At 36.2% G+C, this 14,601-nt stretch overlaps 1 protein-coding gene across 1 annotated transcript in view; it reads right to left on the reverse strand.

Moving 5' to 3' along the window:
* Positions 1–14,601, reverse strand: part of CNTLN (centlein) — a 179,762-nt gene that overhangs the window by 66,251 nt on the left and 98,910 nt on the right. The window contains 4 exon segments of the mRNA XM_042013181.1: positions 94–427; positions 430–613; positions 3,411–3,500; positions 9,116–9,161. Coding sequence (XP_041869115.1) covers positions 94–427; positions 430–613; positions 3,411–3,500; positions 9,116–9,161 — 654 coding nt within the window.

Here is a 14,601-nt window from a genome sequence, read left to right on the forward strand (position 1 = left end):
AAATCAACAGTAGTTGAAATTCAATCTCCATTTGCTAGTGCTTTACATATGCACAGTGTCCCCTCTACAGGGCTAAGTTAATGAGAGCCGTACCTGCTTTCACTCACATCCTCCCAGCCGTCCTTACTGAAGTTCTCAAATACATTACTCATAACCTTGATGGACTGTTTGAGTAAAGCTCCATGATGTCCCAAAGAGCTCTTTTTCTTGGCTGTTTTTAATTTAACCTTGGTGCCTGTTATCTTGCAATTACATTGCCCAGAGATTGCCACTGCTTTGGCTTTATCCGGCAAACACTTCTGCTCCTGCACTTGACTCAGCAAATCTTCACTTTCATTTCTCAACCTGTTAGCTTCTGTCACTTGCCTCTTCAAAGAGGCAGCTTCTTTTTCCTTCTCATCAATCACTAACTGAAGTTCTGCTTTTTCTTTTTTATTTCACAAATCCTCTTAAGTAGTATTTCCAGCTCTCTTTTTCTTGTGTCTCCATCTTCCTTTTGCACCTTTAAAGATTCTTTCAAATAAATTTTCTCATTCAGTAAGTCTTTATTTACTTCTTTCTGTTTCTTTAATTCCCCTTCAGTAGCTTTGAATCTTCTTTCTAATTGTTGTACCTAACAAAAGCAATTTTAGCATTCACAATATTTCAACCTGTCCTGTAAAAACGCCAAACTATGTTTTCAGATATATTTACTATATGACAATAATATTACATGAAGAGCAAGGACAAAAGCTATCTATAGTCCTTCATTTAAAAATAATTTTAACATAGTACAGATGAAAACATTTTAGACGCAATAATACAGCTGTTGAACAAAGGGCAGATGGTAAAAGAAGTTACAATTCCAGGCAAAGTGACACAGAAGTTTAAGTATCCCATGCTAATGAATCTTCCTGATGCATCTTGAGCCCATTACTGATTTGGTTATACATACTAATTGAATTAAAAAAAAACATTTTCAGAAGGATTACTACTTTGAAATATGGACAATTTTGCACTAGCTATTTGAATCAACAAGTTCTTTCAAGTGTCATAAATACAGAAATAAAATATTAATTTGATGTTTCAAAAAACCCCAAACAAATCCCAGAAAAATATATTAGAAATTCAACACCTAAAAAATATGGAAGCTAGTATGTGTTTTCTATTCACTAGAAGGGAAAATCTATCATGTTTCAATTAAGAGACTAATTTTACAAGTTTATCATATAAATTTTGAAGAAGCATTTTACCTTTTTTGCTTGTAAAGTCCTTTGAGGTTTATGCATATTGAAGTCCATTAACAATAAACTGATTCTCTAGGATGCTCTGGAATATCCACATAAAAGACAATTTCCAGAAATAAGGGGCAATTTTAATTTTAGCAGATACTCAAGTGATTATTTAGTCTAAGAGATTTCCTCAGAAGCTTGAAAAGAGCATCAGAGCAAATCTTGTGCTCAGTAACCACTTACTCCAATACTTGGCACAAATCTTTTTGGTTGCTTTTGTACAAGCGCAACCCCTTTCACTCTTTCACTAAGCTAAGTGTCAGGGGTTCTAGATTTCTCTGTACATGGTTAGGAAAGGCTGATTTTCCAGGAGCTATACTAGCATGTGTATGGCTAACTTGAACTCCTAACCTTGTAAAATACTGGCCAGTTCCCACACTTTGTAGCAATACAAAATGTCAAAACTATCTTTGACACTTAAAATATTGAAACCATACTATTGCTGCAAGATTTTACTTACAGGTTTTTACAAGGACATTTTGCCAATGCTTTTAAATGATTTGAAGATTTATGAAATGTTTTACAAAGTGGGTACTACAGACATAATTCAAATAAATGAGAGCTCTTGATGTACATGGAAAATTAGGACAAGAGCTGATCAAACTTCATATATATTTGTGAATTGGATACTGAATTTGTGAGTTTGATAGGAAATCAATGCATTATAGCTACATTAAGTTATCGGGTGAAATTAGAAATAAAAGGGATTTTTTTTTCAAATGCTTTAGTGAAACAAAGGGTTACGATTAGAATCACAGTTTGCACTTTCTACCCCAATGACAATGTGTTAGACCAATATCTTTCTTCAATCCCCTTCCTAAATTGAGATTTTCTCAGTTCTTTAAAGCAACCTTTTGCACTCAGTAGCACTTAAAGTCATGTATGACAGCTGGAAGGAAATGAACAATGAATAGCTTCTACACCTATCCCTAAGGTACCATCATAACTCTGTATATCCATAGAGATAAAAATTATGTAGTACCTGGCAAACAAAATTATAGTTCTGAAATATAGATGATAAGCAAGCATAAACTGTGTGACATTTCAGATGGTAGCATTCATATTATTTCAATTACTCACTCTACCTTAAGATAAATGAATGTGAGCACTTCCTATTCTGTGTGTTATTATTTTAACATGATGTTTGTCATTCAGTAATAACGAGATGACAGCCTTCATTGCCTGACCATATGGCAAGTGTTACAAGTATACGCAATCACATCATCTGCTGTAAATTACCATACTTCCTACAAGTTAATTCACAGATAAAAAATAAATAGACATACCTGAACTGACATTCAAAATTATAGATTTGTGTTTATTCAATTTAAGCATGCTTTTAAAGATTTATAAGTAATTAAACAAATAGTTTTGCAAAATGACAAACAAAAGGCATGATACTGTTTGAAGGATGCCTTTTCTTTGCAAGCAAACAAAACATATGGTAAAATACAAGTGAGCCCTCTTAAGTGAACACCTGTTAACATACTAAACTACTTGTGTATATTACAAATATCAATACAAATAACAACTAGTTAAGAATATCTCGTTACTGCATGAGGCAAAACCTATAGAATGAAAAGCAATAAAGATAAAATACTTACTATATTTGTTAAGCTAAAGAACACTACATGTGTATGGTACTATATTGTAAAAAGAGTGGTAGACCCACATATGTAGAAAATATTTGCATATGCAACATTGGGCTAAAATTTAAATACAACAAAAGGTGGATTTATTACTATTATGCATCAATTCTATTCTGTAGAAGAGCTCTATGGAGATTAACACCAGATATAATCTAAAGTTAAACACCCAGCCAAAAAAATTAGGGTTCCCGAAGTTCAGGGGAAAAATGCTAAGTGTATGCTATTTACAATTTAGGTAATTTCTTAGCTTTTAACATTATGCCCCTAAACACTCTTTTAATTTTCTATGACATTACCTATGTTTATCATACAAGACACATTCACAGCTATTTCCCTAGAATTAATTTCTGAGCAAAATTCAGGAAAGCCACATTTTTAAATTAGGTAGGAAAACAATGGCTAAAATTCATGAGTACTGACATATACATATATATATATAAATAATTCTTTTATTAAAATTTAGATCTGTTTGCTAGGGTTAGCATCTTACCTTCTGTGACATTTCACGTGAAACTTCTCCCATATACCTCTTTGCAGTATTACTCTTGACCTCATCATCTTCACTAAGTTTAAAAACTGGCTATATCAGAAAGTAAATAACGCATCACTATCATATAATAAATAAAATACATTCTGACACCTAGTATTTCATTAAAACAATCCATAGACATTTTCAGGAAATGCATTCTTTATTTCTGTAATTATTTATAATGTGGTCTATCTTCTTGACAAGCCTTTTGGTCAGTTTCTAAAATGACCTCACTTCAAAGTGTTCTGTCACATAATTATGAATCTCTGTAGCATCACGGTATGTTTTTTTCAGAGTACAAGCTTTTCAAAGGTACAATAGATCTGCAGGTTAAAGACACTCTACTTTCATTCCAATTTTTATTCTTTTACAGACTATTCCCTCTATGCCTTAAAAGCAGAATTCATTGCCTTTTTATCTACACAGTCACTATCAGTTTTGTTCTCTAGGTCTTGTCCCCTGCTAGGAGGATCAGAGTGATTGTTGAACAAAGCAAACAGTAACTGAATTACGATGGATGAAAACTTTAAACCCTGGTTTTTGTTAAGTTAAAGATCATGTACTTCACTAGATAAATCACACAAATCATTCAACTGAAATACTGTGAAATCATAACAATTAGAAATTGATACAACTAATGATAGCTAATACAAATCTAAGCATCACTGTCAGAGACAGCTATACATTTGAGATACCAAAAATCCCAAGTTAAAAACTAGACTTATCCATAAAAAAAATGTTTAGAAGTACCAATACATATGCTCAATCAGAAGTAAACCATATTCTGTTTAGATTTTAGTCAAGAGCCTTAGCATTCACAAATCGCCCACTGCTCACAGAAATGAGCAATTACATACCTCAGAAGGATTTCACCTTAGAATATGAAATACCGCATTACAGACCAATACTCTAAAAGCACCACAACATTAGTATTTCTTTTTTGGTCCTTCTTTCCCCCAAATTAACTTAAAGAATTAATCTTAAGGGATAAATATCTGTGCTACACAGTGGAGGTCTGCTTTAGAAGTAATATTTCAAACTACAAGCAGACACTGTAGGTCACTTAAAAACTTTTGATTTATAAACAAAGCAAGTGTAGAAGAAAACAGTGTTACTCTCTGTAGATTCACAATCCTCTTGATATAAACAGTGACTAACAAGTTTGTTAGAGTGAATTAGACCTTTCTTTTGTCTTTGGAACATGTCATGGCCAATTAATACTTCTGTATTCATGAAATAAATGGAACACTATTCTAAAGATAATAAAAGCTGAAAAAGGTAAAACTATGCATCTGGGGAATATGTACCTTTACCTTGATATTAATATGTTAGTTCCCATGTTACTTCAGACTACGGTCCCCCAGCACAGTGGTACTGCATACATTTAGAACATTCTTTAAGTAACACACAAAGATAATATGAACATGCTTTTCATCTTTTTCTAAATATTCACTCATTTGAATGCCTGTTGTAGCTTTTATATCAGCATTTACTGTACTCCACTGAAAAGAAGAATTATTTCCCATAGTCAAAGAAACTGATCAAAGCACACAAGGTGTTATGTTTATTATGTGGTTGTATTAAAATGCAATTTAAAACTCTATAAATAAACATATTATATGCAGATAATAAAGAATACTACTGCAAAATGGATAGAAAAGACTATACATGTTCAGTATTATCAAAGAAGACACAAGCAACATAACTGAAGTATAGCCAAAGGTCACTGAAACATAACCCTTTCTACTGAGCAGAAAATATATGGCCCATTCAAGCCCCTTGTTCCCTCCTCCCTTCTAATTGTTATGTAATTGTTCATAGGAATTGGTTAGGGAGGCAGTGAACAGCATTGCCTTTAACTGTCTGTCTAGGACAGCAGAAAGATACATCATATCAGTCTACTCAGCGAGACATGCTCTACCTGTCATACTTCTACATAAAAAAACAACATCTTCTCCCTCAAGGAATATACCCACAAGTCATAAACCCCACTATCTTCAGTCATCAAATTACCATGGTCTTACATAAGGACACTTACATCCCACTGAGAAAACATAGATAACTGTCAGCTTTAGAACATAAAACTTAATTCCTAATTAATAGTCACCAAATCTGATGATGAGTTAATTCAACCCTGCTGCCAAAATGGTACTTGAACTATGAAACTATAGCTCACTATTAGTATTTGCAGAAAGCCTGCTTACACAGAGAAAAAAACACCCATTTAAAAAAAACACAATAGAGCTCCGTTATAGTCACCTACGAAGAACCTATATAAACAATCAAAGGAATGACATTTTTTCCTGTAGTACACACCAGGTGAAGGATTTCCCTGACAGACAAAAGGTGTTATGGTTCACAAAGCCACTGTGTTACTGACTCCAGTGGTAGCTACCCATGCTACTGGGTGGAAAGAAACTTCTGGTGGGAAACACCAGGGTGAAGACCAGAAGGGAATGCCACTCCCACATATGCACTGAGGACACAGTAAATTCAGAAGTCTCATAATGAAAGAAGCCTTCAAACTGTCTCATTGAAGAAATAGCAGGCCAACAGTTTACTGCTTTTTAGGAAGGCATTTGCTATTTTTCTGAATAGGATTTTATGGATCCACTATCCTGCTTTTGGAGGAAATACCGTGACTACCTGCCAACATATTCTTTACCTTCATGAACAAATAATGACATGAATAGCATGAACAATGAATTTGGATTTGATGACTACAAGAAAATAACTGGACAACAGAATAAGAATGGAAAGAAATTGGGAATGGCAGGAACAGAGTTTCCTTTTCCCTTGACCCACTTCATCTTTGACCAACAAGATTTGAAAAATTATATGGAAGAACAACATAACTATTTGTTACTTCTTCCTGACAAACACAGCTGATATCCAATAAAGATAATTTTAATATAGGAAAGCTCAGTCTTTTTTTACAGATTTTATCCCTTGATATTAGAATGCCTGATGAAAACAGGTATCTGCTAAGGTGAAAGTGAACTCCAACCTAATTGATAAAATGAGGAAATTGGCATCAGATTTTCTTTTATGAAAGACAACATACTAAAATTATGAACAAAGTGTATTTAGAGCACATCAAATTTGGACTCTCAGCAAATTACTGGTAATAGACATGAGGGTGTATTTTTATCTAGGAAGAAGGCATTTAACACGCTTTTTAAGGCAGAGGGTGTATGCACTTTCTTAGCGCATGAGCAAGGACTCATAAATACACTCATTTATGCTCAAAGATGGACATCCAGCTTCAGTCATTATGGTGCAACCTTCTAGAAAATCTCAAACAATACATGCATCACAACACTGCAGTGCCCTTCGATTTGCAAATGGAATAAGGAAATTACTTTTTAGAGACCTTGTGAGCAACTGTTTTTTTACATTTCAACTGGCAAAATATGGAAACGGCAAGAATCATCTCAGTCTTCAGTGCTTAATACATATCTTTGGACTTTAATCTTACCATACATTTCATTTATATGACACCCATAACAAAGACTGGAAAAGGTAAATAAAATTTGCCTAGAATGCTTCACTAGGAGCTTAAACATTTTTTTCAGTCCCAAAAAAAGAAAAGCTAATCGTTATACTAATTACCAAACCAGAAAAGTGCATCTACCCACACACTTTTAAAAGAGGATATGTTAACCTGAAAAGAGAATGAAAAAAGAAGGAAGAAAATACTAATTGCTAAAGCACTAAACATGTCAAGAACTGGCAATTCTGGAGATCTGATATTTCCACTTAATTTTAAAGATAGAATTTTAAAATAAAGGAAAAAAAACTTTATTTTTTCGTTCAAGTGATCAACATTATCACAAAGAAGAGAAAACAGCCACCAGCAGAAAACTGCAGTAAATAATGGTAAGGCTTTATTGCTAAGAATGTGTAGAGTATTTCTCCAAGTCTCCTACATACTACCTTTGCACAATACTGTGCATAAAGAATTCACCACAGATGCAATACCCAGCTGGACTGTAATTATGCATTCTTGAATGTTTCTCCCAGACCATTCAGGGACAGCTAATAATACAAAGAATCAGAGGAGTGATTGAGAGGCAGTGGCAATATATTACCTATCTGACTGACAAAGACTCATCTTCATAAAACCATTATCTATGGTAAAGATTATAAAGATATAGAAGAAGATATTCATGATCAATTCTTACAATTTCACCATTTTGATTTACTTTCAAATTCACATGCTTTGTTAGACTAGTATTAAAACCGAAGTCTGAATAAGCATAACATTTCTATACACTGTATTTCATACATTAGTTGCAAATGTATTAGTGTGTATATATTCATATAAATTGTCATTGAATTAATAGATATGTGGAGAACTAATGGGCAAACATACTTTCAAATCATATGTATGGCCTTATGGTTACAAAATGCACATTGAAGAAAAAGCAATCAATCTTTGGAGAGAAAATAACCTTATATAAATAATTAGTATTCTGACAGACTACTGTACTGGGTTTGAGTGGCCAGGTTTTGGTGGTGGGAGGGCCTACAGAAGTGGCTTCTGTGAGAAGCTGCCAGAAGCTTCCTCCATGTCCAGCAGAGTCAATCCCTGGCAGCTACAAGATGGACCCACTGCTGACCAAGGCCAATCAGAGTTGACAGTTAACACAGTAACATATTTAGGAAGGAAAAAAATGATTGTGCAGATGTAATTGTGGCCAGAGAAGAGCAGGGTGAGAATATGTGAGAGGAACAACTCTGCAGACACCAAGGTCAGAGCAGAAGAAGGGACAGGAGGTGCTCCAGGTGCTGGAGCTGGGATTCCCCTGCAGCCCATGGTGCAGACCATGGTGAAGCAGCTGTGCCCCTGCAGCCCATGGATGGAGGATCCATGAATGTAAAGATCCACCTGCAGCCCACAGAGGAGCCCCACACTGGAGCAGGTGGATGCCTGAGAGGAGGCTGTGACCCCATGGGAGGTCTGTGCTGCAGCAGGCTCCTGGCAGGGACCTGCAGACCTGTGGAGAGAGGAGCCCATGCTGGAGCAGGTTTCCTGGAAGGACTTGTGACCCCATGGGGGACCTACACTGGAGCAGCCTGTCCTTGAAGGACTGCACCTCATGGAAGAGTGACCCACATTGGAGCAGTCTGGGGAGGACTGATGCCCATGGGAGGGCTCACATTGGAGATGTTCATGGAGAACTGTCTCCCATGGGAGGGACCCCACACTGGAGAAGGGGAAGGACTCCCCTTCCTGAGCAGTGGGAGAAACAACATGTGATGAACGGACCATAACCCCCATTCCCTGTCTCCACACACTGCTGGGGGGAAGGAGGTAGAGCTAGGAAAGAGGGAGAGGTGGGAGGAAGGTGTTTTTAATATTTGTTTTTACTTCTCATTATCCTTTGATTTTTTAGCAATTCAATTAACACCCTGAAGCTGAGTCTGTTTTGCACATGACAGTACTTGGTGAGTAATCTCTTTCTGTCCTTATTTCAACTCATGAACCCTTCATTATATTTTCTCTCCCCTGTCCAGCTGTGGAGGAAAGTGATAGAGAGGCTTTGGTACATGCCTGGCATCTAGCCAGGCTTAAGCCACTACAACGACACAAAAACGTATAAAATACTGTACTTTCCCTTTTTTTGCTATAAGCACAGTTCCTGTATAGTGAACTTACTCACAGATTGGTGTGTTTTCATCTTATCCAATTCTTCTTCAAGATTCAGTCTACAAAGAGGAAATAAAAAAATAGGAACAATCACACAGATGCCACTAAAATCATAAAAAAAAAACCCAAACCCATACCAACATATTACCGGGAATAAAGTTGTCAACACCCAGGAATTAGTTCTAATTTGTCAACACTTAGCATTACTTCAAACACAAGGAGACCTTCATACAACAGCTTTTTAAAATGTGTAAAACATCTGAATTTCCAAAATTCAGACACTGCTGATTGTAACACACACTAAGAAGTTTCAGCCAATCTTTTTTAGGCAAGAAAATGTTTGAGATGAAAAGAAGACCAGTAGGAGGTAGAAGCCTTTTAAGAGGTGGATAAATACTCTGTGTCAGGGGAAACTGCCAGCCAAACTTGTGAAGATATGTCTTATGATCTAGTAACTATTTGAGAAATTTATTAACAGAATCATTCCTACTGTTTTTCAGCCCTGATGGAGTATTATATCACTACCATAGCTTATTCTGTAATATCAACCAGCTAAGGTCTGCACAACAAATTGAATTACTCTTTTTTCAATTTAATAAAATTACATACAAATAAAGTTGCCAGGATACCAATACTAAAGTTTCGAAGTCAAATTGGGAAATGCTAGAAAGAAAGACATTAATTTAAATTGTTTATTTATACTTGTGTTTTCTGACACATTCTCTAACTCTATAGTTGTACACTATTTCAGCAATAAAATCCCCACCTGTTTCAGCCAAGGATCATACAGCACACAAAACAGCACACAGTCATTTAATATGAAGCTTTTGCTTTAAACATAAACACATACATGCACAAACAAACATTAACCTAGCTCTGTTGTGAAAGATGGACAGCTAATTTTCTCACTTATTTCTATTGTACTCTGAACAGCAGCACCTGTTTCACAGGAAATTTACGCTTTATCCTACTTTGCCCTCTGAAATAAGGCACAAACAAAATCTGGCCAAAATATTTGCTAACTTAACAAAGGGACTTTAAAAGCCTGTCTTTTGGTATACACAGTATGTTAAAGCACATTATCAGTTAAATGCACCTCTGACTCAGCTGTAAAACATGAATTACAGAGAAAATTATAAATATGAAAAGTTAAAGTAACTTGCTTTGCATGACACATAAGAAATCCAGCTGTTTTTGGGATCACTCACATGTTGACTTTGCTGTTCTTTCATCCTCCAAAACTCAGTCATCATCAATTTATATTACAAGACTACAGTGGCTTTTGTCTTCACACTGTCTTAACTCTTCACAGCATGTTAGTTTTTTGCACTGAATGGCAAAATATTTCCTTGAAAAAACATTGTTTATGTAATTACAGACTGAAATCAACATGCTTGATCTTCTGAACAAGTTAATTTTCAACTTCATAAACATTATCTGAATGAACACGTTTATGAACATATATACTGCCTCTTTACACACTAATTGACAAGCATACAATGGTGACTATACAAGATTTTTAAGAGTAAACTTCTACATGTATTTTTTCTCTAGGCTGATGAAAGACATGCAGAAGTAAACTAACTATATGAAGTAAGTAAAGGGGTAAGTTTATAGTCAGAATAACTGAAGTGCCTCCAAATAAACTCATTTGTCTATGAAATAACCTCCAACTGAAGTTATGATATATCTACAACAGAAAAATTTTAGTCAAGTCCAAACCAAAAATTACAATGTGCAATACAAGATTCGACCCATACAAGTCAATGACTGGCTTGAATGAATGTTAGAAATGCCCAACTGGGTTAGCCAGGTGCCAGGTCCAACCACCACCAGTACTATGTCTCCAACAGAGGCAAAAGCAGATACTACTCAAGGAAATGTAGAAGCCTAACAGTTTCTGCAGTCTCATTCAAATTTTTCACCCTGGAAGTGTCACATAAGCACTACTCTTTGCTTCTTCTGCTTTAACTGGTTCCCAGTTGCGAAAAGGACCTTTCCTCCAATCCCACAGCAACAGAATTTCTTTATAACCTTTCATGCGGAGCCTTTTCAAAGGCAATTGGAAAATACAGATCAGATTACTGTTACCACATAGTTACTGTTACCCTTCTGCAATTCTGCAGGTTAATGAAGCAGTATTTACCTTTACAGGAGCCACATTAATGCTTCCCCAACAAAACTGTATTGATCTGTGCTTAGTGATATCTTCCTCTACTGTGCTTTTTGTTGGTTGTTTGGTCATTGGTGGGTTTTTTTTGCTTTCTCCCTTCCACCCTCTTTTTTGTAAAGACTGACTGCCATCTTCTAAGTTCAGAAGCAGTCAGGCTCACTGGTCTGCAGCTCCCTCTGGAGCCCATTCTGTAGATGGGAGTTACAGTGGCAACCTGCGGGTCTGATGGCACAGTGGCTGTAAACAGTGAGGTTATAGTAACTTCATACTTCAGTTGGCATGTGAAGAATATTAACTTCAATATACTTACAAGTAACTAATCTACTTGACCTCATAATTGCTGTACAGTTACTTCAAACAGGTCTAACTCCTTTGATCTATCTGCTGCAAAGCATACACAAGTTGTTGGCATCTTCTAATCATCATTAGCATGTAGACATACAATCATAGCAATGTTTGGGTTGAAATGCATCTTAAAGACCATCTAATACCAAAGACTGACCAAGCAAAAGATTGTTCTTTTATGACCTGTAAACCCAGTGTATCATTTTACTCTGTTATCATTAAGCAAACCTATGGATTTCCTTATTGTCTTCTTTTTCACTCTATATAAGCAAAACTTTACTGCAATAGTTTAAGCATCTTTGCAAACCACTCTTCAAGAGCCTTTTTAAGCTTCTGAACTTCCCACCTGCATTTGTCCTGTCTCTATTTATTGGTCCTACCTGTTTCTCAGCAATGCAAGCTTAAGTTTTAAATGCTGACCTTTTCCCTTTAACAGCCATAAAAACTTCCACAGTCTCTTAAGAGAGCTCCTTAAGACTCTTTGGGGGCAGGGAATGGTTTAGTTTTATTTGAATTTAATTGTTTTAAACTGTAGCACGTATTCCAGGTAGGTTTCAGCTACAGTATCTTTCTTAACAGTTTCCAACCAACGTTTCTGTACGACTTTCTCTAGTCTTTAGGGGTTGGAGATTTTTTGACTAGTTGCTTCATTTTTTATATGGCTTCCTTTCCAGAAAGTGAGTATCCCTAGGCCAATTGATTTGGTCCACTCTCTTAATGATATTATTTAAATTAAACCAACCAAACAAAAAACTACATAAACCCAATACAGGCCTTCCTTCTTTCCCTAGCAAAGTTACAGAGCAAATTATCCTGGAAATAATGTCCTGTCACCTAACAGACAACATGATTGAAAACAACTAGCATACACTTACCAAGGAAAAATTTTGCTTTACCAATCTCACGACACCTGTAAGAGATGACTGGCTGTAAGAATAAAGGGGAAGTGGGCAAGCGTGTATAGCTTGAATTTAGTAAGGCACTGCCTTGATGGCCTCTCATCTCCTTATTGCCAAAGATTTGAGATCTGAATTGAAAATTAAATAAAGTGTCTGTAAAATTGGCTGGACTGTTAGGTTGGAGGGGTGATTATCTGTCATATGGACTACAACTGGCAGCTAGCAATTATAAGCATTCCTCAGGGATGCATTATAGAGCCAGTACTGTTTACTGTCTTTATTAACAACCTCAAAGATGTGCTAGAGCGCCTTCACAGCAAGTTCACAAATGATGTAAAACTGAGGGAAGCAACTGAGGGCTCAGTGGAGGGCTGGACCACTGTTCACAGACACTTCATAGGAAGAAAAAAATGGCTGATGGGAACTTCATGAAGCACACTTAAGGCAAAGCCCAGTTAGAAAAATTACTTGAAAGAGAACATCCTGGAAGACCAATTGGCTCTAGAGCAGCTTTGCAGAAAGAAATTATGTCCTTTGAACCAATATGACCAAGATTAGCAGTGACATGCCTTTGTGGTGAAGCCTAAGAACATGCTAGCTGTATAAGCAAGTCAGTCAATTTACAGAACTGATTCTAATCCGTGCTTCTGAGACAGCATGTGTGGTTGTGTCTTGTTTTAGGCTCCTCCAAGAAAGACACTGACCCAAATAGATTAAGCCTAGCAAAGGGGTACCAAAATTGCCAGAGGTTAGGCATATATTTTATGCTGACAGCGTGAAATAAAACTTCCCACTACCAACACCTGCTTCTTTCTATCCTTAAAAAAATTCCTTTATTGCAGGACCATTCTTGGTGCAAGAGGACATTATTACATCAGCTAGAAAGCAGGTCTCATATTTCATCCATGGTCTCATTTAAGGGACTCAGTTCCTCCTGGTGAGCTCTTCTTTCTCAAGGGTTATGCTCTTTGTGGTTATGTCTTCTTATATGTAGAAAATCGTACATGTCACACTACACCGAACTGGGTAAGACGCATACCACTGGGGGGACTGCTATCTGCGTCCTGAGTTTAATTTTCTTGATCTTGGGAAGCTAACATAGATATAGCCCCCCTTTTTGAACCAATTACTGTCATCCTATCCTGTCACGCCCTATGCTAATTAGTTTGTTGGTTTCTTATTATTTCTAACAGCTGAAGCCTGCTAATCTTCTGTTCACTAACTTTTGAAGTTTTGAATGCAAATATTAGGCTGCTCAAGACCAATATGTTTGCACTGAGCAAATTTCTAAGTGTTTAACTGATTTGAAAACAGATACTATACTGATTTCTGCTCACGTTTTTTTTATCTGAAGAATAACATAATAAAACAAAACCTTTAAACTACTCTAGCTAGAACTTGTAAAAAGAAAAAAAAGCACCTGTATAAGCATTATAATAAGAAATACACATTTATTTCAGCTCTCTAAAATTAACCACAAAAGCACACTGCAGTTTTCATTACAAGAGTGGTCTTCTTGAAGAGAACAGCTCTTTGAAAAGGCTCTATAATTGCCACATTCCTCAAGAACAAGTGAACCGGATCACTTGGAAGAAGCATCACAGAAGGTTCAAGTAAGAACTTGCAAAGAAAGAAGGGACTCCAAGCAATTCAAGGTAACTGAAGACTGCTGAAGTATAATTCAACACTGAAATTACTCATCCTGAAAGAACACAATGGCAAAAAGCAGAGGTGGGGGGAAATACTTGCTTTCCAGTCTTTAATTTACAGCATTATCTTTCTCAGTGTCTCAAACAGATATGCCAACTTAATAGGTAAGAACTGATTTATTTTTCTGAAATTTTCCCTCCCTCTCCAATTAAAAATAAGTCTGAAGATAAATGTCTCGGTTTTTCACCCAAAAGTGGGATTGCCTTCGACAAACTATGTCTGCCCCACCAGACTGTTAAATGATTCACATACAACTCTTTCACAAAGCAGATTAGGAAGAGACCTGTGATCCAGCTGCACAGATTCTAGTGACATGAGATGCCTCCCTCATTTACTGATGGAAGAATTGCCTCTCCAGTCCTGCAGCTCAAA

Source organism: Corvus kubaryi, unplaced genomic scaffold, assembly GCF_017639235.1.
Source record: "Corvus kubaryi isolate FWS band 111438036 unplaced genomic scaffold, C.kubaryi_AGA036_p1.0 split1-37296, whole genome shotgun sequence".
Lineage (NCBI taxonomy): Eukaryota > Metazoa > Chordata > Aves > Passeriformes > Corvidae > Corvus > Corvus kubaryi.